The following is a 27,383-nucleotide window of genomic DNA, read 5'->3' on the forward strand; positions in this document are numbered from 1 at the left end:
TCCCGAGCTCGGCGTCTGCCCGGTGCCTCCCTGCGCGCCGGGGGAGGGGAGCGAATGGGGCACCTGCTTCCGTCTGGGTCGCCTTCCTCCATCCCTGGCTGCGGTTCGGACGAGGCTCTGTGGAAACGGCGCCCGGGCCGGGTTGAGCGGGGGTTCAGCCCCGCTTTCCCGGCCGCCGGCCCCGGCGGGGGGTCCGGCGAGGTGGCTTTTCCTTCTTTGTTATTGTGCGTGTGCCTTTTTTTAGGACGCTTATGCAAATCTCGTTGTCCTTGCACCGAGTGCCTGCCTTCAGGGAAGTTGATAAGGCGGAATGCATGGGAGGCGGTACCTGACGGCTCCCAGCTAGCTGCCTTGGCCTAGCCCAGCTAACCATGAAGTGTGTCCAAATACTTTTGGATTTCACTAGAGCAAATATGCCGAAATTAACGGATTGAGTAAGAGGGAGCCATTTTTGTGTGTTTTCCCAGTCTGCCGTTCATCTTGCCTTCTGTTTTTGCTAGTCTCGGCTTCAAATCAAGGAATTCGGTAACTCTTGAATGGGTACAACAGGGCAGGGTTTTGGGGAAGTCAAATGTCCTTTGTATTCTGTAAGCGTGCAGACCTACTGGAGGCAAGACTTAAGTACCTGGTCAGAAGAAGAGGAATGTGGTACCTCATTATACCCTCCTTTGTTCCCTTTGTACTCAACGGTAAAAGGAAAGATCAGTCAACCAGTTATTGGGTGGAGGTGATACCTAGCCAGTAAACTTCAAATTTTACAACTGTGTGTCTTTTTGGAGCTCCCTGTGTTCCTATTCATTCACCAGCGAGCTAAAGACTTTGACAGAAGACAGTTTGGAGTGCTTGAGTGAGGCTTCTCTTTTGACTAGCTTTCTAGAATAGTCTCTGTTTTGATTGTCTTAGCCTTGGTGAGATGGCATGCTCTCATAAGAGCCATCTCATCTCTTCCTAATAAATCCTGAGTTGTGGCATACCTAGCAGAAAACGCTAAGAACTTGCAGAAATACTAAAACATTTTTCTGGGTTCTTTTCAAGTTTTTAACATTTACAATGTATAATTCTGCATCACTCACTCTGCATCTTAAGATTCCTTCTCTCTTTGCATTTCTACTTGGCTATCATCTTGGTTATCTGTATCTACTTGGTTATCATCTTGGCTCTGATTCTTTGCAGCTGTAGTCACCATTCTCCTGCTCTAGGCTTGAGGTGGCTTCATTCTTTGTTTCTTGTTATGTTTTTTTCCTCTTTGTTTCTCTTACTGTCTGCCTTAATCATTTCTTCATTCTTCCTTTTTGGTGGAATCTTTTCTTATTGGTAGACTCCCTCCAATGGAAGAAGTCCATTTTTTCCTCCTTTTGTTTTCATTGATCTTCAGTGGTTTCAAGGGGCTACTCCTGAAGTGGTTCTTTCTTTATCAGTTCTTGTTCAACTTCTGGTGATTCTGCTTTCCTCAGTATCACTGAAGTAACAGTTTCCTTTGATCTTGAGAAGTAAGAGAAGAATTTTAATGTCACTTTTTCCAGTGCTCAGTGTGGAATAGATTTAGGGCTCCTCTTAGTGGTAGGATTTTAATAGAGCAGAGGCAAATTGATCTACTTTAGGTAAATATTAAAATGACTTCTGATATTCCTCTCATCTCAGAGTTTATAGCTTTCACGATTGTCTTTTCTATTTTAAGCAGTTTTCTTCTTGAAGAAAGCTGGTTTAATAAAGAAGAAATAAAAAATGCTGTTAAATTTGCAGTGTAGACAGATGCAAACCCTGAGAGAGTAAGAATATTCTCATTTCTCTGTTGTATTTACCCTACTTATTACTTTTAATAGTAGAATTCAAGAGTAAATTGTCTTGGGTATGAGGTAGGTCCCTTCAGGAGTTTTGACCACTGTAGGTAAAGAATTCCATACTATCTGTTCAGAAACAACACTCTTGAGTTGAGCAGTAGATTTTCCAGTCCTCCTGGACATACAGGAGGACAATACATGGCAGGATATGGGGTGCCTGCACTCGACATAAGGTCGCTCTGCTTATCTAAAGAATTGATGTTAAGCCAGTGCAATTAAGTGAATTAGAAACTTTGTTTGCTATGCAAGACAAAGTAAGTTAAACTTAAACCAATGTAAAAACATTAATGTGTGCAAACACACAGTTTTGCCTGTTGACTTGAATTGTTTCAATGCAGCGTGTTCAGATAAACTGATTTAACTTTGTGTACACAAATCAATTGCACAGTTACAAAGGTAGTGCTTTACATGTTAAAGTTAGGAGGCTTTCATGGTAGATTCAGGAAACCGGAGTGTGTCTAACCCAATATAACCTTGGCCACCACAGTGTAGGCTTCTATTAATAGCAAGGGAATCAAATGTGGAGCCTACTTAAGAACTTTATCTACCATCTCCCTGCTCAGATAAAATTTTGTGTAGATACTGTATACGAATATTATAGTAACAGTAGTTTGTTTCTGTTGGTTCTTGTTATCTGGTCTTCATGTTCAGAGTCTTTTTATTTGATGCATCTCAAAAAATACTTCTGATGAAGTCCTAGTTAACTGATCTGCTGTAAAGGAAGTCTCTCCAGCTTACGATCTGGAATATCTTTTAATTTTCTTTAGGGTGGCTAATGTAAATCTAGAGATGGTTTGGTCTGAGGTGTAAGGATGTGAGTGTTAATCTTTTATTACTAATTAAATCTATAATTAACTTTGTAGAGATAACCGAGTGTTAATTTTTTAGTTCTGATGCCTTTATATAAGGAAGCTGGAATATAGCGTAATAGACGGATGCTGATTTGCTTTAGGTACCTTGTGTAGTTCTCATTTGTTTTAGAAAAATCAGATTGTCACACTCTTGAACCTTTTGATTCTCATGCAAATGTTAGTGTTTTTGATTATTAAGTTAATTACAGTTTGTCTGATCTACTAGAATGTAACTTAGACTTTAGAAAATATCCAAGTTTGTAAATTTAGCTGTTTGTCAAAGTATTAAAAACTCTAGCTGTGGCAAGGTTTAATAGATTTTAAGATCCAGTGATATGTCAGTAGGTGAAAATAGTTTGTAGTCCTTCCCATATGGTATCCAGCCATGGGCAAATGAAATTTTGCAGCTCTAGCAGAGATAATTAATAATGTTTTGAAGAAGGCAAAATATTCAGTTTTAAAGCACTTACAGTAGACATATGCTCATAGTTCAGTAGGTGAGTTCATCTGTTGGAGGAAAAAAAAACCCATGCAGTCGGACAGGGGGAAATGCAAACAAGTATTTTTTGGTTGGTAGATGATCTTGTGTTATAATGAAACTTGATAGTTTATAAAATAAGCTTGAAGAAAGCAATATGCCATGTGGTTATAATAAGAGTATAACTAATCAGTAATCTGTTACTGATGAGTACCATCTTGTTTCTGTGGCTGTCTTGTTCTGATTCCCCTTTAAGTGTGTAGACAATAACCTGATATACTAGACAGTCTCTACGCTTTGGCTATTTCATTCCCCCGTGTCCTGTTTCTGAGTATGCCTCACTGTGTGTTGACTTATTTGTTAAATTAATCATGTGGGAAGCAGATGTTTTAGTGCTGCATTACAGTACAAAGAGAATAATATCTTTATCAAGGGTTGCATATCCTGAAAGGCAAAAAGCCAGGTTAAGAATTTCATTAAACAGGTTTTTGCATTGAAGTTTGCTGTGTATTTGATGGTAGTTATGGCAACAGGTGGCTCCATTGCCGTAGAACATTGCCTTCTCTTATGACTTATATCAAAGGGTCTAAGAAATTATCAATTTCCACTTGCGACAGTGGGCCATTTCTTTATCAGTAGGCATGTGTGAAGTAAAAACCCCTATATTTATAAGAAAGGTAACTCTTACAGATTGATGTTATATGCTGTGTGTTCAAAAGCACCTTCAGGTACCTACCTCTAAGCTTTCTGCAGTCCTGTCTCTAATGATCCATACTTACCTTTCTATTTAGCTCTGTGTCTTAGAGTATGCATCGGTGTAGGTTTCATGGAGATCCTGTCCAAGCTACACACTAGATCAGACCTCTCTCTTCCCCCCCCCCAGTATGTCTCTTGGGGACTGATGTATCTGTTAGGTCTACCATAATCCCTTATGAAAAGGCTGGAAAATTCTCTTTGCTTCCTCTCACTGCCAACAAGTATGAGAAGTATATTCTTAGTTTCTAGCCTGCTAATTTTCTCCTGCTTTAATTTTTTAGAATTGGCTCTGTTTTTTCAGTGCATTAAAATGTTCGCACCAGTAAGTATTATTGAATAGTTAGTTTTAGTTAAACTTAAGTTTCAGACAGTAGATAACCTGGTATTGATGACCTTTGCTATTCTGTCCCCATATCATTCTTTCCCTCCTTCTGACTCAATTCCTTATTTTATCCCTTTTCAGAGACACTTCCTTACAGGAACTAATTTCAATTGAAATGCTGTTGCTGTGCTGTTTGGGAGCTATGGAAAAATATATGCTATTTCTTTTACTTTCTGTTGCTAAGTAAGAGTAAAGGACCTTTTTCCTATTCTAGGCTTGAGAAAACTTTAACAAATAGAGTGATAATAAAAAAGCAGGCTTGCTGTTGAGAAAGCTATTATTAATAGTTACCTTTGGATGTATTCTGTGTATGTTCATCAGGCAAGGTCTCTTGTGTCATCTTGGGTTCTAGCAGCTGTGATTCACTTAAGATCAGAAAAGTCAGATCTGCCTGCAGCTGGGTTCTAGGACATACAGGTAATAACTATTTTACTGGCATTAAGTAGATTATGTGGCTATTTTATGGAGTGTCTTGCAACAGTGAATCACCTGTTTAGCATACATACAGCATGTTGCTGCTTCAAGGTTGTCTCTTCCAGTGTGACTCTATCAATTGTATTCTTTAATAGTAAACAAGAAGGTTTCAGTTCTCCAGGAGCTAGGCTATTTTTGGTAATGCAGCCTCAAGGAGGGAAGAGTGCTCTCTTGGACCTTTCATAGAATAGAATGATAGAATCGTTAAGGTTGGAAAAGACCTCTAAGATCATCGAGTCCAACCGTTTCTTCAAGAAGTTGCTGAAACATGCTTTATCAACAAGCTGAGACCCTACACGTTGTCAAGGAGTTTAGCCTCTGAGCATTACGAAAATACGTAAAAACGTTCTTGTGTTCAGGATTGTTGGTCTGGGACAAATGGTGTTCTGTAGAATCTCTATCAACTCCATGCGTCTTCTCTGCTTTTGAAGTCCTTTGGGCTACCAAGGACTTCTGGCTGAAGGGACTGAGGAGAAGTTTGAGCTGTACTGCTTGTTAGCTTGGCATGAGAGTCTGAATAAACCCATGGTCATGCACTTCTGGTGGGTATGACTCTTCAGAACAAAAACTCCACTATCTGATCTTCCACATAGAAGGTACAGGAATTCATGCTGGGATTCACACTGACCACAGCATTTGAAAGAACTACAGTTACCATGCAGTAAATAATTGATTCCCTCTGCCCTCCTCCCCATCCCCCCCAGACATAAAGCTCAATATTTTGTGTGGCTGCTTAGGATTCCACAGTAACATTCAGTAGTTTTCGCAGAGCTTCATGTTAGGTCTTATCCTTGGAAAGCAAAAAAGATTTCAGATCACTGCGTTGATTACGTTCGTCATGACATACAGTCAGCTCACAAACCTGCCTGTCTTGATTTCTCTTAAGAATGTCTCTAATTAGGACTACATCAGCCTCTAAATTAGTTGCTGCAATGTTTTCCAAATGGTTAACAGCCAAGTGATAATTTTGTATTACTGCTTTTAGAGCTGTGGCCTGACTAGATGCCATGTATTTTATACATGTCTCAGGAATAACGTGCAGTTGTTTCAACGGCGTCAAGAAGATACTCAAATGTATCAATATACGAAACTTCAAACATTTAGAAGCCCGAACTCTTGCTGTGTTAGTCACTGAACAAACTTAAAATAAATGGTGGTTCTACCCCAGAGGTTTTGCTGATAGGGCCAGTCTGGTTTGAAGAACAGAACAGTATTCTGAAGAATGAGCTCATGAGATATGACTGCTGTGTATCTTGCCTTCTCTGAAATTGGCTTATTTATTGTATGACTTGTCTATTGCTTTGTAATATACCTTGGTATATATTCAATTTAAGAAGAACTGGTGTTTTGGAGGTCTGTGGAAACAGTCTTGTTTAGATTTGTGCTAACCAGTGTTGATTTTCAGTTCCTTTGCTTTGATCCCACCAACTTCTAAAGCTCCTTCTATCCCTTTTGTGAAACTATCAGCTGTCCAGGATTCTAAGTTTGCTATGTCAGAGTGGAGTGTTACTTGTCTAGTATGTATCTGATCTGCATGGAGCTGTCGATGGATCTGTTGGCAGCAGAATAAACGTGATTTTGGGTGTGTGTTTGGGGAACACATTCCTAAAGAATTTTGTCTCTTAGATCTTTCTTAATGACAATTAATATAGGTTGATTCAGAGTTCAGCCCATTCTTCCTTATCACTTGCAGAATATCAGGAATTTTACATTTTAAAAAAACCCCTGGAATGGTATCTGACAACTGCAGGTGATTTTAAATAATAGTATCCTAGGGGCCCTCCTCTATGGAGGATTCTGGTAGTAAGCTTTGAAAATAATATGAATTTTCTTTACATTGAAGTAATAGAGATATCCGTTTGGGTATTACAATAGCAAGGACTATATAATGAACTCTGCCTTCATCAGGATGCATCTCAGTTTCTGCACAATGCCTGCAGCGATAATAGCTCTGATATGAAACTCACGGACAGTTACCTTTCCAAGAAAACTGCAAATTACATATATATGGACCTTGTCTGTTGGAGGCCTGATGAAAGTGGTGTCTTCAGCTTAAGTTTATAGCTTTTATTAAAATCCACAGATCTTACTCAAATCCTGAAGAAATGAAAGTTGTTTTTACGTTTGTCTAGCATTATGCAGTTGCTTAGAACTTTGTCAGGTGAAGTATTTGGGCCAAAATATTACATGCCATATGTTTGACCTGTTAAAATTTTCTTGGGAAAATTTTCTTAGCCAGAAAAATATTTTTGTTAACTCTCTTTTGGAAACTTGACTTCTGTTCTTTAAATAGAAGATGAACTGTCCACATGCTTTAAGGTGGATAATTGATGGGACTCTGAAAGCAACTGGGCAGGGAGGCTGTATGTGAACTAATGGTTTAGGAAGAGCGAGGGCCAAGCAAAGATGGCTCTGATGAGAGCTCAGGACCAGATATTCTGTTTGCTGATCTGCTTGTCTCAGACCTACTTTTGAAGTTGGCTGGGAATTCTGCTTTGTGAATGCTATGTAGGGCTAAGAACTCTGGAAAATCAGATCCTAAAATTATGAAATTAAGCATCCAGAACTAGAATATGCATTGTAACTTAATTTCTCTATCTTTAGGTCCATATTTAAAAAAAAAAAAACAAAACCTTTAGACTCCATGCTGCAAAAGAGTTTTGAACATAAATATTTTTATTCTGGGGTGTTTTTACTGTTAACCTTCATGAAGATTGCTTTTTAGAGTTGAGTTTGAAGAGTATTCTCATCAATGCCTTCTTCAGAACAGTGAAATACTAAATTAACTGCTCATTTAAGAAGTATTGTTCCTTTTCTCAACTGAAAAGGCTGCAGTTCCTGTTGGACAGAATGGTTAGAGACCATATTCATACATGCAAATGGATGAATTAAGATAATTTTTATAATCTTAATATTGCCATTAGCAGCATAACTGAAGCCCTTTTAACTTGTAGGTGCTTCACTTTGCAATCACTGTGATGTTCGAAAAGCTGCACCAAAGAGAATGAGTATTATATTTGTAAGTTAGCTAGCTGTGTGTCTGTTATTGTACAAATATATTTTAAATTGTGAATAAACTGAGGCTTTTCGATCAAACTAGGTAAATGTAAGCTGTACTTAGATGCAATTACAGTGCAGTAATTACATCCCAGAGCATCCACCCTTTTTATAAAGGCAATATTTTTGCAGCAGAAGATTGTGTTACTCTTTTGAATTGCTCTATTGTCTATCAAAATGCTCAAATTCAACAACTTTGTGGGGTCCATTCAAGCATAGGCTCAGCTTCAGCTCTACTCAGAAGTCCATTCTTTCTCACTATATTTCTAAGGTCTTACAATTGAAACTGCCAAATCTACTGTTTCCGATTGATAGTGGGTACTTGTATACTAAGGAAACTCATTGTAGTTTTATCTACTATAGAAGATGTTTACGTCTGAGGACTGACAGAGAATAATAGAAATGCTCTTCTGCAGAGCTTCTTTGTCTGCTTTTTCTTTGAACTGGAGAGCTTGCTTCACTGAAGGGCACTCAATGTAGCACAGAGCACCAAGGGATCTTCTGGTGACTCACTGCCTCTCTTCTTGCCGTTCTGCAAGGATTGGAATAACTTCTAAGAGTCTAATCTGTGATTTCTAGCCTCTTAACCTGGCCAAACAGCTTTGTCGTGAAGGCCTGGAAAGATGTCCTTTAAGGTGTTTTGGTGTTTTTCTTCTTGAGAAGAAAATTAATTCTCTGCTGTGTTTCATTGTCCTCCATTATTGACTCTAGTGTCTCTACTTCAGAGCTTTCCTGGTTAGAAGGGTTAGACTGACATCTTTCCAGTTGGCTTTGCTTCTTGTCGCAGTCCCTAATAGCAGAAATGCAAGTACTCAGTTTTGTCTCTGAACTCCTCTGTAGCTTGCAGCTTTCTTAAAGAGCAGGAAGAGCTGTCATTCCTCAGACCTTGAAGTCAGTGCCACATTGACTCACTTTTGGAAGCCTGTTTTGCAGGTGAAAGGAGTTTAACTATTGAAATTTAATTACTAGGGTGTGTGGGGGAAACATGCAAAACTTAATTTTCAGAGGAACAGTTAGTTTATTTCTGCATTTCTTCAGTTACTATTGTGTTTGTTGTTGGTTAGGGACAGTGGTTTTATGTAAAGCAAGGCTACAATATATCAAAGTCCTTTTTCATCAAGATAATTTTCTAATCCTGATTTTCTAATCCTGCAAGTTATATTTTGTTCTGAATTAAGATTTGTTTTAATGTGAACTGCAAAAGCAGGAAAAAACATTTAAACACTCTTTACCAGTATGTAAATAATGAAAAACCAGTTCACAAGAACTCCGGGAGGCAATTGTAGCACTTAATATTTTGCATCTTGGATCTATTTTGTGGATTCAGTGTACGTAAGAATAGTAATTGCATGTTAGTTTTACAGTGGGGACAAAATGCATACTTTTTTACAAAGTGTGTGTTGAATTCTTATTTACAGAAATTACTCATTTTGTTTGAATACTTCATGAAACATTACATGACATTGTTAGTTGTGTGGTATACAGTATGAAATGTATGCAATGTCTTAAATAAAAGCTCAGTTTAGCTATGACATTGTTACTGGGTTAAAGAATCAATTAGAGGTTTACTTTCTTTGCTTAGGAATTTTCAGTATGTTTCACTTGGGTCCTGTCACTTGGGTCCCAGATTCTTGTCCCTAAAAGCTTCTACTGGAGTCAGGTACTCATAGTGCTGTAGTACTCTAAGACTTGTGAAAATGGAATGCCTTCTTTTGACAGCTTTATGATCACTTTAAAACAAATGATTTTTAAACATGGGGTGGCAGGGGACAAAATAGCAAGAGAAAAATGAGGATAAAAATACTCCCTCTGTGTATGCATGAACTTATGTCAAGTTTCTGGAATGCAGCTGAAACTTGAGATGCTGTGGGTTGTAGTGGAAAGAGAGCTGAGCAAATGTTCAAAACCTGTAAAGGTGTGGTCTGGCTGGTACTGAAGGCGTTTATCAGCTGCTGTAATAACTGGGGAAGTTTAAAAAAAATTCTCCTTTGAAGTGGAGGAGTTGGCTTCACAGTGAGCCTTGTATCTACCTGATCTACTGGTTGGTCAGGACAGCATCCTCCTGCACTGTTGGGTTTTTGGGTTTTTGTTGTCTATGGTTTGCTCCCTGTCAGGTGAAGGAGGAAAGGGATGATGGCAGGATGATCTGGGGTTTTCAGTGTGATTTCCAAGGAGGCAGGACTGTGAGTGTTGGTAGATTTAAGGTGGCACAATGAAATTTTTTTTTTTTTTTTAAGTAAATAACTTCTGCTAGCTTAGCTTCTGAGCTGGTTTAACACTGGATCAATCAAGTGCCAGCGCTGGAACAAATAAGAGGGCTGAAGACAGAATTGTGGCCGGATTGACCTAGTTCAACTTAAGCAGTTGTGAAACTGTAGCCTAAAGGAAAGGAGTTATTTTACCTTGAAGCCACTTCTAAAATACATTTTGGAAACTTACGGCAGAATTATTAAAGATGGAAATAGTAGGAGAGAATGGAACGAATCTGGGAATCTAAAGTGAAGGTTGCTCAGATGATGTTAATGTTGCTTATGTTAATGATACATGGTATTCCTTACTCATGTAGATGTCAACAATGTTCTACATCTTACAAATAAGATATCAGTGCAGCGTAAGAAATTTCAGGAATTATATTTGAAGTCATGTGGACAAGATTGCTTGTTAAAGCTCTGTTTTTATTTAATTGCAAGTTACTGTGTTGTTCTCTCCTTCTGCTGAAATTAGCCTTGTCTTTTTGTGAAAAAGCAATTTCAAAGGTAGGAAACTATATAGAAAATAAAAGCCAGACTATACTTTTGAATCAGAGAAAAGAATAAGGAAAAAAGATGATTATTTTGTCTCCCCATAGACCTGTATTTCAGTACTTGCATGTTAGACCTTCAGTGAGATAGGGCTTCAGTATCTCTGGCTAATGAATTGGCACTCTCACTGAAATACTACTATTCTTAAAGCTCATTGTAGTGTAATAGTAAAAATATTTACAAGCAAGACTGCAGCACAAGAAATACGAAGTACTAAAGATTAAATAGGAACTACAGGCTTGTTGGAAAAAGTATTTTGCAGTATTGAAATCATGTAATAAAGCCTAGAGCAAGGTGATCTGTCAGTTATCTAGTCAGTCTTCCTCTCCGTAGTTATTTTTGGTTTTGAGCTTCTTTAGAAAAAATGTATTTCATATATAGTTTATATCCACCTTTCATTACCCCCTGTTAGAGACTTTTGCCTTCTCCAAGTGGTGGATTTCCAAGGCTTGATGTTACCAGGAGAGATCTGTAAAATGCTCCTTTTTGTTGCCCCTTAAATCCCTGTTTCGATAGTCTCCGGAGCATTTTGAAATGTACATTTATGTAGACAGACAATTCTTTAACTGATGCTGTGGTAAGGAAGCTCTTTTAGAAGTATAAGGAACTGATTATGGAGTAGCTTTGTTTGCTGTTTGTCCAGTGACTCTGTAACCCATTGAGAAGTTTGTCACAGGTGTCCCTTTCTGCCTGTATAAGAAGTTTCAACTTGTTACTTCCTTGGCACAGCTTGGGGTTCTGGCTCTTCTTTAGTTAAAACAGCTGTTGTTTTAACTCTGAAGATCTTCCAAGTCCTTGTCTAGCATTTTGGCCAATATTTGGAGAAGAATTGTATAGCACTCTGTAAAGGCAATAGAGCTTTGAGTAGAACAGAGTATCGGTATTTCAGAATTGTGGAAGTACCACACAGTGGCAGGATCGGTTTTCCGTAATTCAGCATAAAACAGAGTCTCATGGCTGAATATTATAAGCTTGGGCTCAGTAAGATTTCTTCAGCCTGATTTGTAAATAATAAAATCTGAGCATTGGCTTTCTGGATCATTGTGGCTTAGACTAATTCTTGCCCTTGAAATTCAGTATGACCAATAGCTCATCCAGTGGCAAGTCATGTCAGTAAGGACATATTCTGGGATCCTTACAATGTACACGTTTCTAGCTGTTAAGAACAGCTACAATAGTATATTGATTTCGGACAATATTCTAATACTGCAGCCTTGGAACCATAAATATAGACTATGTCTCATCTTGTAAAATGATATTGGCATTCCTACTTTAAGGTTTAGGGCCTGGTATCTAGAAATCGTTCCCTGTTTGGAACTGCTATAATTTGTGCATGTGACAGTAAAAGGACGTTTCCTTACAGTGAATCGAATTTGGATTCTTCCTTGATTTTCTAGAACCTGTATTAATATAGTAATAATAGCACACTTTATAAGTCAATAGTGCTTTCTTGGGAATCTCAAGAGAAGACATGATTCATAACCTTCAGCTACAGGATATGTTAAATTTGCGATAATTAATCCATAGGCTGATTCACAAGTGGTATGCTGGCACAGGCTTCTTGGGGAGCAGAGCTTTTTATTTTCTGTGGAAGGAAGCCTTGTGCTTAGCAGAAGCTGGGACTCAAAGCGACTTTACGTGTGAGTGTTGTTACCGTGGCTCCCTTAGCTCATGATCATAACCAGTGAAAATGTCTTTTGGCTGAATGCAAAATATACAGGGCGGACCAGTAAAAGATTTTAAAACACACTGCATAGTAATTCTTTCCCTGTGTGTCTTTTAAGTCTTTATTTACTTTTGATCTCTTCTTACAAGGATAGTGGTGAAAGGGAAACCAAATACCTTTAAGGTAATAAATGAGGTACTATATTGCAGCATAGATCAAGCTGGATTTGTGAGTTGTGGCAGTTCAGGTTTCTGTATGTGGATGAGACAAAAGTGAAAAAGTGAATGACTTTTCATAACTTCTGTGAATGTCATTTGCAAAAGTGAATGACAAAAGTGAAAACCATCCATTTGTGGATTATTTAACAGAAAGTTGTCAGTTATCACTGAGCTCTTTCTGTCAGGCACAAAAGTGCCTGACACTTCCCCCCCAGGAATGGATAGGCTGTATATACAAACTGCAAATCATCTGGCTAGTACTGTCCTTGTTTACCTTTTCTTAATAAAAAGTGTTATTTCTAATGTGTAAGAGCAAAGGAGAAGCTCTTAATCTTTAGTCTTGTGAAGACGCTAGCCATTCTTGTGAAGATGCCATCTTAATTGCTGGACTTGTATCCTCTTTTTTTGTGTGTGTGTGTGTGTCCCCTAAATTCGGATACTTGCTTTGTGGCTTTCTTCTATTTCCTTCTTCTCTTGAAGGTGATAATTTAACGGTCTTCAAAGAAGAAAGCTTATGTTGTAGAAAATAGCAGGCTTCTTCTGGAAAATATGGCATAGAAAATATAGTGAAGACATTAATAAATTTAGAAAACAAATTTTGTATTCAAACAAAGCTGAATCCATTTCCGAATCTTTAGTTTGGAAAAATTACTGGTAAAATCTGGTGAATCCTTTCAGTAAAGTTTACTCTTGTATGGTGTGTTTTTAGACTCTCTATTCCTTGTTAGCTTCTTTTTTGACATGGGTAAATAACTCTTTGATGTTGGTAAATGTCCTTTCTAAAAATAGATTGGGAGGAGAAAAGTATTCAGTGGCTCTTGAGTCAGGCTCATGTTAAGTCAGTGGGAAATCATTCTGTCTGCTCTAATGGGGTTTGGCTCAACCTCATGTCATTGTGCATTAGCCAAGCCTCGACTGCTACCACACAGGAATTCTCCAAAGAAGAAATGTTTTCTTTTCTTTTTAAATGAAACAATTTGCACAGTTTTTGCAGGGTGTTTCTATCATCCTTTGATAAGTAAATCTTAGTTGCTATACATTTGAAATAAATACTGATCCTGCAAACTCTTATGCTTTTGGAAGTTGTTTTTATTAATGTCAAAAGACATTAAAAAAGTCTTTATCTGAATGAGGTCTTGAAGAATCGGGTCAGCCTCTGATTATTTCGCAGAAAGGAGAGGAACTGTTTCAGTTTGATATTTTCAGTTAGGCTGTTTAGAAATTGGGAGGTATGTGTTGATAAAGAAAAATTCAGCGTTTTTCTAATTGTTCAACGGAAGAGGCTTCTAACATGTATGGGAAGAAACTGGGATGTTAGATATGTGAACTTTGAGAAGGGGAAAAAAAATTGGCACCTTTATAATTCACTGGACTCAGAAACAAAATGGGTTTGAACATAGTAGTTGGAATTTCAGAATACCATTTCCGCACCACCTTTAATATAAAAGTATATACTCTCTGAAAAATGGAAAAAGTAATGGTTTTCTTAGTATATGTTAACTCTGCCAAGCTGTGCATGGCTAACACTTTTCTCATCTGTTTTATAGGTTTTGTAAAAGACACCGGATTAAGTCAAATTCAAATGTTCCATGTGTCCCGAAAGACTTGTTGATGATGTCAGAATTAGTTCTTCCACAGTTCATCTTTAGTCTTATTCAGCACTTAAGAGAGGGGTATAATGAGCCTGGTATGTTTTAAATTTGCATGTATCTAGCATATCTTACCATGCTGCTATTTCTTGCTTTGCAGTCTGTGAAGACACAGTACATGAATACATGAATTCTATCTATAGTTTATATCACCGAATTTTGTGCCTCTTTTCCTAACAAAGTTACTGCCTGGCTAGGCGATTTGATTTTGTTCTCTGCTGACGAGCTTCTTAAATATGTTTTAAGGGTTACCTAGCATTGTGTTGAGCTCTTCCAGAAAATGAAATCAGGGTTAATCTGAAACTTGTACATGTGAATTTTAGAGCATTATGAATATATAAATTAATTTATTTTGTCGTGGCCATAGCTGGCCAAATTACATTACATTTACACCAAAAGTTCTTGTTATGTGGTTTTCAGCTCTTGATCTGCCATCAGAGAAAGACCTTCATAAAATCCTCCAGGTTTTGGAGCCTCATGTTTCATTTCTAGAAGACTTGACCAAAATGGGAGGAGCAATGCGATCAGTTCTTACCCAGGTTTTGACTAGCCAACAGTTCTACAAAGATCTTAGCTCTGGTATGTTTGTGTTATTTCTAATAATTAAATTTTCAAATTATGAAGAATTTAAGGAGATAAGTTTCATTTACCACTTCAGTTTCTGCATGTTTTTTCTGACTTCTCAAAACCCAGAAAAATGCATGTTTTTAAGGATTTTTTGTGGTTGTTGATAGAAGGGGGGTGGGCTTCAGGAGCAACTAGAAACATTTGTTATTAAGACCTGTAAGAGCAAACCTCTTATCTTCTGTGTCCTGGATAACTGTATAAAAGATACGTCGTTTCAAAAGAGTTTTTATAATAAATCCATTCTCTTTAAAGTGAAGTGAGCGCCACAGCTTAGTACTTCCAAATAAGGCATATCAAGCTTATTCAAAGTGGAATATGTCTAACTTATTTTGGGATCTGCTCTCACAGAGGTTACTGGAGGAGACCTGAATGGCAAAAGGCTGTTGTCTGTCCTGCAATTCTGTGCAAAGCCTTTTTTCTTTTTTTTTCCTTAAAGAACCCCCCTACCCCCAATTACTTATTCTATCCTGTACCAAATAACAATGAATCTGAAAATGTTGGGCAGTCACTATTAATCCCAAACCACCTAGTACAAATTAACTCCATCTTATTTTCTTGTGATTAGAAGGTGTCTTTTTTGAGTCCTTTGCATACTTCCTTTGCATAGGTATGGAACAAATAGTTATTACTGTAGATTTAAGTTGCCATAACTGGCTTGGGCAGCAGCTAGCTGAAGAGCAGGCATCCTCCAAATCTTTATTTGAAAGGAGAAACACTTAGGAAAGCTGCCTCGGGGACAGTTGTCTTTATTCTGTTTCCTTCCTCTTTTTTTCTCCTGTTTAATAATATTTCTTATACGTGATGGATTTCCCGAGATAGAAAAGTGGAGAGGGAATGGGAAGTAAGGCATTCTTATCTAGACTCTTGGAATGGAGAATATGTATGTCTGAGTAGGTACAAAGCAAAAAAAGGGATTTTAGAGCAAAACCTGCCCTTCTGACTTTGAATGCAAAAGGTGCACAGCTAAAAAGATGCTGTCATCTTTTTCATGTTTTCTTTTCCTTAAACACTTGACACAATTTGCTTCTCTAAAGTTTATTTTTTCCTTATATAACAAATGTGTTGGGTTTTTTTAAGTCCATTTCTTTGTGGAAAATTTTATATCCCGAGCATGCAGTGTGACTTTGCTTCATCAAACAGTTGAAATGATGATATCTTTATGAGTAGTCTCTGTTAATTGCAGCTGTCAAAACTTGAACTTTGAAAGAAGAATTCCAAATATTAGAAATTATATATGGCGTATTACCGTTACTGTTTTTTTTCTGTTTATTTTTTCCCATTGGAAATCATAGGTCCCTGTCCTTTCTGTGCAAAACCAACTGTTTTGAAATACCAGAACAAATCCTTTTTTTGTTGTAGTGTTAATGTTGGCAGTGCTGGTAAAATAGAAATGAAGTACATAATTTAGAAGAAAACACTGTGGTGGAGGGGAAAAACTGAGAAGGTTTCTGGTCTTTTGGATTTCAGTTCATCAGTTGGAAAAACTTTTTAGCTTCTACATCTCATAATTGTACAGCTTATTAAAACATTGTGGACCATTTTTTAGGTTGCTTGTACGTAATATGAAGTGTATGAATCAAGTAGCTGTTGTTGTACTTTAATGCTGTTTTATGTATGTATTCAAGGTGTTGGAGAGAATGCATGTGCAAAGAAAAGTCATGAAAAGTACCTCATTGCTTTGAAAGGCTCTGGACTGGCGTTCCCTGAGGATAAAATTGCATGTGGTATGCAGGAGCAAGGAGCTGGAACTAGCACATTAGCAGTTCAAGGTTTGTGTAGAAAAATATTTTAAGAGAAGACTTGATTATTGCTGGTTTTTATATAAACTGTTCTTTTAGTTTATTTTTTAAAAAAACAAATCTTAATGAAACTTAAGGCATTACCTGTTATTTAGTGCACCACCAAATTACAGGACTCATTTTAATTCTATCAACAAAGCTAAACATATTAACTTTTTATTGCTAATATACTAGGTGTCATTTCCCAGTCATAGCATTAGTGGAATTTGAGTAGGCAAGATGAAATTGCTCGTAGTGGAATTTTGTCACTGCAACTAAGTTAAGCCACCTATTCTTACAAAAGTGCTGTGGATTTTTTTGATCACTGAAGGCCATCAGAGTTTTTTGCAATTTCTGAAAGAACACATCTCTGTTAACTCAGTACATTGAAGTTCTGCAATGGAACGTACTTGCAAATCTCTAATTTTGTATTGCTTGGAAATCTTACTCCAACTTCTCAGTCCACTGCTGTGTATCTTTTAAAGAAAGTTAATGTAGTGTTTCATTTCATACTGGCTCATTAAATATCATAAAATACTCTCTTTTCAGTATAAGACTTATGAAAGGAATCTCTGAATTTTTTTATTTCAAAAGGTTTAGCAGGTGCTACGGCAACATCAGGACAAGGGGATTCTTCAGATGAGGTGAGACTGTTTTTAAAGATTATAATGAACTGCAGCGGAATATTAAATGGAGAGACTGTTTGCAGCCAAATCCCACAAACTTTAACTCTTCTATCTGCCACATATTCTCTCCATTTTAATAATTAGAAATAATGGAGATATAAAGGAATAGATCTCATGTCTTTGATTTACTAAGGACCTCTTGAAAAGTCCTTATTTTTGCTAATACTATTTCAGTTTAATTTATGTATGTAATGTAGAAGAAACTTGTGTAGGTAGTTCAAAAGTCACTATCAAGTAAATTGGGCTTGATTAAAGCAAATGTAAAGCATGTGATGCTGTGAATGGTGTTAGTAGTTTTGGCACTTGAGAATCCAGCTGAACTGGTGATAGCAGCAGTGAGAATTTCTCTGTAGATAAATTCCCATGTGTAGACTTGACCTTACTTATGAAACACATTGAGTGGGAGTAAAAAGGAGGGAATCTCCTTTTAGGTTGAGCTGTAATAAATAAGTGGAATTTAATGAGGAAAGTTAAATTCTGGTAGAGTTACTTTATCAACTTTATTCTCATTTTTTTCCCCTACTATTTAAAACCTAATTTCAACTAGTAAGCCTTAGCAGTCATTCTGATAGGGTAGTATAACAAACTTTAAATAATGTAAAATATAGTTTTTCATAGGATTTTTGCTTACATTGAATTCTATGTGAACAAGTATTGAAGTAAAAACAATTGTTCACGTATGTCTAAAACAGTTGTATGACATGTTTGCCTCTGTCACGAGCACAGCAGCATCTGTTACGCTTTCAGCAGTGCTATTTATAATTTGGCATTTTTCAAAGTATTGCTTGATGTTTTTTCACCATCGCTTGACAAACAGACAAAAAAAACCCCAAAACCCGCGAAAGACTGCTGACAGTATCACTTCTAAGGCCCATGAAAGAAGGCGATAATTCAAGTTAATATTAATAACCTCAAGTAGTATTTTCAAATAAACTTAAAATGCTTCAGCATACTTCTTTCTGGTTTACCCTTATAAGTGATGAGGAGCAGGGAGTAAACTGAAGTTCTTAAGAATCTGAAGAGAGATTGGATATCACTGACATTTCTTTTGGGAAAGAAGTCCAAGGTGGAGGTAGAGACAGAGATGTATTTTAGGGAGAAGGAATTTTTTATTGGGAAAAGATAATTTTTTCAAGGAAAAGATTTTATGAATTAAAAAGGGAGGAATTACAGCAACTGCATTATAGCTTGCTAGTTAGATACCTGTTTTCTAGAGAGATTTTTCTTTCTGATCTCCAGGATATAAAGATGCATGTAGGTATTTTATTATGTTACCGCAGATGTGATTTTTCTGAATTGAAGTTCTGCATATACTTACATACCTAGAATCAATTTTAAGATGTTAATTACATTATTAAGATACATTGTAAAAAAGCACAAGACCCTGTTTTGAAATCTGTATTTAGAAAATTTAAAAAAAGAATGAGGAAGTAACATGCAGATAAAACAATAAGCACTAAAAATTTAAATGTTTTTTAGTATATATTTTCACTTCTGAATTTTCCTTTCATATCTTTTAATAAAATCACATTGATACAGTATGGGATGCAATTAAAAATAATGTCAAAAGTTTCTTGATTTTTTTTTTTTTTAAAACCAAAAAACCCTCAGTTAGTGGCATCTCCAAAGAAAGTTTATTTTTTATTTTATAATCTTCTTCTGAATTATGATCTGCTTGACGAATATGAATTGCTGAAAAGAAAGTCCAGTTCTTTCATCCAAAAGCCAAAACAGAACTGTGCAGGTGGAAGGCTGAAATGCTTATTAAAAAAATGATGTTACTAGAGAAATTAAGAAAAAGTTACCTTGTTTTATGACTTCTCTTCCTCTTCCCTGCCCTCCCCCGTAAGTTACAAAGGGCACTTACAGCTTTTCTAATGACTTCTTATACCCTCTTATAGCAGAGTAAAACTGTGTTCTAATTAAGAAATGTGGCAAGAGTACACTTTTAACTGGATTTTCTTTTTCTGGTATTTAAGATGAATCTAGAAAGGTTAATGTTCTTTCTTACCAAGTAAGCCTTAAAGGTAGCATTGTTTCACAGATGAAAGGCTAGATTACAAAATTTAAAATTACGAATTAGAGCAGTGCTTCTGCAAGGAACTAAATAGCTTGAGAAGTTTTGCATAGTTCAGTATTTAGTAGATGGTTCTAAGCTAAAAATGAATCTGAAGGGTGGATGTATCCTGAGATGTGCTGTGGGTTGTTTTGTTTTGTTGTCCCCGTCCCTCCTCCACCCCTCAAAACAGTATAGGCTCACTTGTGCTTTACTTCTCAAATGGTTTGTGTTCCATCCTGTGGTATTTTGGAGAGAACTCACCATTAGTTTCCTTTATTAGCTTTTCTTCCTCATGTTTTCCTTTGTGCAAAAGGAGGAAAAAAAGGCCCTCTCTAAAACTGTCCTCCTATTTAAGAAGTTTTTATGTTCCAAGGAATCAAATAAAACCCAGTCCATGAACATTTTTACCACACTGACGAATAAATCTTTTTGTATGGGATAACTCTATTTGCCTGCCCTTGTAGTTTACTGCGCACTGAATGCCTTATCGCTCAGCTATATAGTTATTGACTCCAATAGCTGTTTAATGTAATTGTATAAAAATCTATGTATAGTATCTAATATTAAATTTATTATCTGAATTTACAGCAGATGTGTCACACCTTAGGCATATTGTTAAATATTCTATTATGTAAAGTAAATCTACATAGATCTTTGCTGTTATCCGGGTATATTTACACAGCATTATCCAATGGCTAAAAAAAAGGTGTTCTACATTTTGCTTACTCATTCTCTTACTCTTTATCCCTGGGCTTGGCAGACACCATGTGACCTAGCACTCACTATCTCAAGGCTGACATTGACATTGCACTTGACATTAAGATTTAATCCTACCTTACTGAAGCAATGGAAACCAACTATCTAACATTATTGAGGGGAAAAAAAAAGTTCTCAAGAAAGTGTTTCTCATAAGTCAATTTTTCTTCTTTTTAGTAAAATCACTCCAAAAGTTGCAAGGAAGACTGTTACATGTTTAAATTTTTCTCATACTGTAGAAGGGGAAACGAATTTTGTTTGCCAGAGCAGTGGTGTTGGAGGCTAGAATCCAACACATTAATCACAATTTGTATACCCAGATGCATTATTTTCTGATTAAGGCCCCTCTAGCAACTCTCTGGATTAACTGAGAGCGCTGAAGAGGCCTTGAGACCTCCAGCTATCAACTTTCTAGCTACAGGAATTTAGATTCCTTTTCTTCAGGGCAGGAGACTTAAACTGCAGAGTCCTGCAGTTCATAGTAATATCTCAGCAGGTCTGATTTTTGCTTTTGAGTTGTTGGCCCCTCTGATGGGGGAGTGAGCAGTGGCAACATCCTGGCTCCTGACTGAAGTACAAAAGTAGCATGTGTTCACAAAGACCACAGGACACCTAAGAGTTCAAATGTGTGTACATCTTAAAATGAATTTTCAGATGGAGGTACTGCAAGGTTAGGAAAATTCAGACCTTTCACTAACACAATACTTTCGGTCAGTCCTTCAATATAAAATATGAATAATCTTTCTCCCAAGGAAGGACAGTCGCTTCTTGAGTATCAGATTCTTTTATCATTCCAGTGAAGTTCAGAAGTAAAATACGGCATTTGCTTAGAGGAGAAGGATATTGATTACTTGTTTTTAACAGTAGATATCTGCATTATATATCTAATTTTATTAGATCCAGTAGGAATCTTTCTTTATTTCCACTGTTTCATTAGGACTACCATTGTAAAGATCCATGCAGCATTTAATATAGTCCTGTAATGTCACATTTTTTTTTAACACCCAGTGTTAGACTTTGTAAAGTGGTGGTGATGATGCTTATAACTTGCATTGCATTTTGGAGCCTTTGCTGTTTTGTTTGCAGAGTGCCTTGAAAGCTTCAGATGAGAAGTGCCTGTGTAAAGTGTTTCCATTATTCTGTAGGGAACAAGCAATTAGAATTCAGCAATTAGAATTGGCCTCTTAAAGGTGTCAAAAATACTTTATTCTTGCATCAAAACTTTATATTGATTAGAAAATGTCTAGCTAATTGTCTGTGTTGCCAACTTTAATAGCCAATATGTTGGCTGATAATTTTTTTTTTTAGGAAACAAAAAACCCAAACCGTACAGATGAATAAGGTGAAACCTTGGATTGTGCAACAAGTTGGAAATTTTGTAGTGTTAAACATTTTTGTAGCAATCAGTTTCAGAAATCAAAGCAAGTAACCTTACAAAATTAATTAAATAGATGAAGATGTCTGAACTTGCAGATGATAATGTTGCCTGTAGGGGGGAAAAAGGCAATTTAAAAAATTGTGTTTTTTCTAATGAGTTGCACTGAGTCCATGGTTCTTGTAAACAGTAAAAGTATTTTTCTGGCAAGAGAATATATTCAGGGCTTTTCTGGTTTAGCTTGATAGTTAAACCAGAATTTTGAGAGCATACCATCTCTTGGCAATACAATTCTAAACATACGATTATCAATTTTTTAAACTCTTCCCCTACCCCAGGAGGACCAGGATGGTAGCCAAGGTGTGGGCAAGCGCAAGAGGGTGAAACTAAGCAGCACCACCAAAGGTATTTATAAAGTACTGATCTCAGTTTATCATATTTGCTTTATGTCTATCTTAAAAATTATCTAGGGATGTTCATTCACTTCCCAAGCACTGTAGTGCTGCATGTGATAGGTATTTAACATAGCAAAGTCTAAAAAAGAATAGCAAGTGAAATTGTGATAATTGGCACTTTGATTTTCCTTGAGTGAGTACCACTGTCTGGGACCCTGACCAGTCATTTTGTCACCTTCATGTCATAAGTTGACCTCTAAAAATTCATTCCATTTTCACTGTGTGGCTGGCAAGATTGCAATGCAGCTTAGCAAACAAGTTTTTGATGTATTTGTCCTTAACAACTTTTTTTTCATTATGCCACTGTACAGTATGATTGTGTTCTCAGCCAGGCAAGAATGGTTCTCTCTGGTTCTGGTTGGTCTTTCTGTACTGTTCTAGTAATGTTTAAGAAAAGATAGTTGAATGAAGTCTCCTTTGAAACCGCTCCGTTATTTTACTGGATTGAAATTAGTCCTCTGTGGAATTTCTAGTCCAACATGAGCAGCTCTCACACTGAGATCAGGGCAAGTTTTAATTCAAGAATGAACATAGGCTAGAGACAAGGTAGGCCTATCCTGTGCTTGTCCTTGACATGCTTTTGTGCTAAAAAGTGTTTAAATAATAATAATATTTAAACTCTTATTATTAAATAAAGAACACTTTTTTTGTTGGTTTTTTTAATATGAGTATGAGGAGACTGATACAGGAAGCACAAATAAATTGCAAGCCCTGAGAAAAGAACGTTTGGGTGAAAAAACTGTGGTGAAAGTTGGAATAAAATTTCTGGAAAGGCTTTGGAGTGACGGTTTGGAACTTGAATTTGAAATGCAAGGGTTCATGAAGTCAGTAAAAAGGTATGAAGGTGTTGTGAGGAGTATGGGAAAGTATGATTGTTTCTAGTGGTTTCAGATTGAAGGAAAAAGGTTGGGAAGCTGGAAAAGCAGAGAACTAAATGTTTTGGCAACAGTATTGTTCAGAGGTGATAGTAGAAATGGTGTGTGAAAGATTGTGGCAGAGAATAATAAAGTGGAAGAGGTGGTTGTTTTGGAGAAATGCAGGAAACTTACAGACACCCAAGGAAAGCTCTCTTACTTGAATTTTAGAGGCTATTAGCTTGTCTAAAAGATAAGTTAGAGTCAGGTAATGCAAGAAAAAACGCTGATTTTCTGATGCATAATAACCGATTATGGGAAATAGGCAGGGAGGAAGCTCAGGTTGAGAAGCTGCCAGATCTGAAAACCAGTATCAGCAGTGGCATTTCAGGAGAAGTGATGCTTTTAATTCAACATTTCATTTCCCCCCAGGATTGTAGTCTTCCCCCTCTGAGGCATCCCAACATGGACTGTGCTTATGATGTTGATAGCTCCTAATATCAGCCCCAGAGGAGGGAGTCTGCCAATGGGGGAAGGGTAAGTATCTGTTTTTATTAAATATTGAATAGTTTTCTGAAGTTTTCAGTATTCATATTTTATGTCCAATAGGGTATAAAATAAGAGTATGAAAAGAAAATTTTAGAAAACTGAGTATTGAATAAAAACAGATTTACCTTTTCCGTATAAGCAGACTCCCTGTCCTATGCTAGGTCTTTAGTGGTACTGTCTTCATAGAGGATTATTTATATACTGGGGATATCTTGGAATGCTAAGACTCATATTCCAGAGAGATGTTTACAACAGTCTATGGGGTCTTTTGTGGTGCTAGGAAAGAATAAAAGGTTTCTTCAAAGAAAACACAGGTTTTATGCTGAGGTTCACTGATACAGGTATGGGACTGAGTATTGAGAGAATTTTTATTTTTACTCTGTTTTAAAACCTGCATCCTGCATCCATCTGAAATACCTGATATTTAAGACAACTTTAAACCCACAGGCACTATGTATTTTTTTTTTAAACCTGCATCCTGCAGCAACCAGAAATACTTGATATTTAAGAAAACTTTAAACCCCCAGGCACCATTATGTTTTTTTTTTTTTTAATTTGTTGAAAGAAATATAAAATCACGTGGTACTTTTCACAAGAGTGGGAACATTAGTCCCAGTGTTCTTGACAAATTTTCCAAGTTGGGTAAGAGCATTCTGCCTACTTAAATTCTGCAGCAGGTATAAGTGGATATATATTCTTCTGTCCCTGCCTGAAACTTCTTTATAAAGAATTTGATACACACTGTTCGACTGTGATACGTGTCAGAGAAAGCTGCGCATCAGTGACAGATAAGGTGTTGTGTCACTTGTCTTTATGCCCCGTGTTCTCACTCAGGGGCATTTGGCATGTACCTAAACCTGTGCTGTCTGTTCTGTGGACAGAGGACTTCAGTCTGCATGGCTACCAAGCTTTCATGGGCAGTAAAATCACATACGCAATTTCTTAACAAGAGACGAGGAAGAGAACATAAATGATCATCATATATTTGCTGCAGTAGGTGATGTGTAATGTTTTACAAAATATTTTAATATTAAAATAATCTTTCATGACTCTTTGAAGGTAATTTTTTTATTTCAATGTTTGTAGAATATATTGAATAAAACATATTCTTGTCTTTGTGTGGCTTGCTAAAGTCTTGAGGAGATCCCTAAAGTTTAAATTATTCGTTATTTCTCATGAGCTTTTGCAATTCCTGAGATGTTTTGGGCTAATTGGTTACTTGGCTGGGGAACTCTGACCTTCGGTAATGCTGGAAAATGGAGGTAATTCCTGCTTAGGAAAAGTGCAAATGGCTATCCTGCTTAGGATAGGCACAAAGCTATCCAGTGCAGTCCCTAAAGCTGCCATACTTCCGTGAAGAGGCGAGTCTTCAAGGCCAGAAGATGTTCAGCTTAAGTGTTTTTTGAATCTGCGCTGATGGGAACGCTTCATACAGTCCCATTGGAATATGGGATTTGGGGTGGGGTGTGTATATCCTCAGGTCTAGTTGATTTCTAGGTATAAAGGAACATTACTATTATTTTTAGTCCTTATATGTTACAGGAGTGAACAATGCCTGTCGTAGTTCTAGATCATAAATAATCAACCTCTTGAAGAATGATGATAAAGAGTCTTTGTATTTTAGTAATTTTTTTAAATGGGGTTAATCTGATTTATGCTCTGTCAAGCCATAGCTTCATGAACAGTTTATTGTAGCAGAGGTCAGTTTGTGCAGCTTTGCAATCATGAAACTGATCTGCTTGAAAACGCAGCTGACAGAATGGAAAGATGACTTGATTCCTACATAGGTGCAGCACAGGGATGTACTGTCAGCATGAGTAAGGGGGCAGAGTGAATGGCCAGGAGTTGAATGGGGAAAGATGAGACTGTCTCTTCTGGTACTATCAGGAGCTAGTGCCTGATTATCTGATTATGGTAATTTTTATGTTAAAAAAAACATCCAAACAAACAAAAACTTTGTTGTTGGTCAATCAGTACATACATTGCTTTAAAAATATGAATAACTGATACATTATTGCTTCTGTTTAGCTTGTTTAGAGCTTTGTAAACAGAACATAAGTGTTCTTAGGTGATAGAACTCATCACTTAATCATAAATTTATTTCGTTGTTTTGCTATTTTAACTTCAGCTAAGTAGTAGTCTACATTAACAGTTTCCCTTGATTAAGTGGCTGTGTAAATACTGTGCAAATTGCTGTGATTCATTACAATCAGTGGAGCTATTACAGTAAGGTGTTACGATTCAATGCAATCAATGAAGACTGGACTCTGTGGTAGAATTGTACTGAAAACTTTGATTGACTTCTCTGGCAGGTCCTTTTTATTGTTACAGATTCTGACACTGCGCAGTGTTGGCCGTGTTCATTTTCCCAGTGTTTTTGAAAAAAAATTATTTACAGAGCACACTAAGATGTTCTTAGATTTTTGTTACTGAATTTTACGTGACAGTGCAACTGCTCTACCATTATTTTTAGTTTTAATAATTATTACATTACACATCCCCTCCTCCAACCTTTTATGCAGATCAATCTATCATGGATGTTTTGAAGCATAAATGTTTTCTAGAAGAATTATTATTTTGGACAATAAAATATGAGTTTCCACAGAAGATGGTGACTTTCTTACTCAACATGCTGCCAGATCAAGATTATAAGGTACTTGCCTTACTTCATTCAAACTTTAAATGTCTTTTCTTATTCACATACTTAGTGTGCATTACGCCTTGCATGAGACCACATATGTTTATATTTGAATAATAAGCAGTAAAATAATGCAGATCTTTTACCTTGTTTTGAGTATTTGGTTAGAATGTCTAAAGTGTATAGTATTTGAAGAGAGATGTCGACAAAACAAAAATGGATAATTCTGGCGCAGCAGTATTAATTTTGTTTTCATGGTTTGCTTTTTTCCTTTTTGGCTGTTAGTGCATATTTGCATGTGTTGAATTTTGTTTTGTTTTATTTTACTTTGTAAATTGGATTTTTATCTGTTGAACGATGTGGATCAGCACTAAATGATTCTGTAGTGTGGTATGACTGGTAAATAATTGCAGTGACTTCATTCCTGTTGCAACTGTTGTAGTAGGCAGTGATTTCTCCATATAGACCATTACAGTGTGAGTGTTCTTGCTGCAGCTATGCCCTAGGTGATTTTGGCAGCCTTCCAGCTGTTTCCTTAGAGAGTTTTGCAGTTGTCCATACCAAGTGTCTCCTGGCCTGGCGTCATGGAGACTGGATGTCATCTTCCTGTTTTAAATCTTGGTGTGCAGCCAGGTTTGGTTGTTTGCTCTACATGTTCCAAGACCAAGTATACATAGCAATCAGGCTTAACATTTTGCTCTGATCGTGTCATACCTTTGAGCCATGCAAATGTTTTGGACCTTCTCAATCCCTGCTGGGAGGCAAAGATCAAGAAATCCTGAAGTCCAGGCATGCAGATTTCTTCAAAATGTCTGTTTATGATGGGACAGCCCTGTATTCGTGCCCCGTTAAAACCCTGCTGTATCAAAGCAAAGGATATGAAGATAACTTGCAAGGAAGAAAAAGATAACATATGGGCTTTCAGCAATACTCTCTCCATGTCAAGACAGCGTTTTGATTTGGGATACCAGCATAGATTCATCTTGGTCTTGGATTCAGCTAATACATGAGGAGACATAAGGACTTCTTGACTGACGATCCCTTGCCATGAAGCTTGAATTCTTCTTGATCTTTGGAGACCCACGTGGGCATCCAGTTCTCCTGATCCATTGCCAGCTGAAGTCCTGCCTGTAGAAACACCCAACTGCTAGCGGCATGTGGAGGAATCTGGTAAGTGTTGCTATGTTTACCTTTTTACTATACCATGTTGTAACAACAACTTTTAATGATCATGGGATCTTTTTTCCTTTGACAGCAAGCCACAGTCTTCAGTGGCTTTCTTCACTGTGTTCATAATCTTTCTTCACTATGTACTCAGAATGGAGACCATGGTATATTTGGTTTCTCTACTGGCTGCCACCTTTATCTGGAAATAGTCCATCTTCCACCTACCAATACTGTATGTTCAGATGAAAGGATTATTTAAACATTCT

General features: G+C 36.9%; 1 protein-coding gene across 5 annotated transcripts in view; it reads left to right on the plus strand.

Moving 5' to 3' along the window:
• Positions 1-2,349: 2,349 nt before the first annotated feature.
• The window catches only part of UBR3 (ubiquitin protein ligase E3 component n-recognin 3 (putative)), a 116,070-nt gene continuing 91,036 nt past the window's right edge, over positions 2,350-27,383 (plus strand). For 3 of the 5 annotated variants that reach the window (XM_009325426.1, XM_009325427.1, XM_009325428.1), the window contains exons 1-7: positions 2,350-2,416; positions 14,072-14,211; positions 14,594-14,752; positions 16,426-16,569; positions 17,173-17,222; positions 21,793-21,859; positions 25,835-25,965. In XM_009325426.1, coding sequence (XP_009323701.1) covers positions 14,136-14,211; positions 14,594-14,752; positions 16,426-16,569; positions 17,173-17,222; positions 21,793-21,859; positions 25,835-25,965 — 627 coding nt within the window. In that variant the 5' untranslated portion in view covers positions 2,350-2,416; positions 14,072-14,135. Of the gene's footprint in view, positions 2,417-14,071; positions 14,212-14,593; positions 14,753-16,425; positions 16,570-17,172; positions 17,223-21,792; positions 21,860-25,834; positions 25,966-26,770; positions 27,121-27,383 lie in introns of those variants that run through there. The other 2 variants (XM_009325429.1, XM_009325430.1) reach the window with 2 other exon arrangements.

This window comes from Pygoscelis adeliae, unplaced genomic scaffold, assembly GCF_000699105.1.
Source record: "Pygoscelis adeliae isolate BGI_AS28 unplaced genomic scaffold, ASM69910v1 Scaffold106, whole genome shotgun sequence".
Taxonomy (NCBI): Eukaryota; Metazoa; Chordata; class Aves; order Sphenisciformes; family Spheniscidae; genus Pygoscelis; species Pygoscelis adeliae.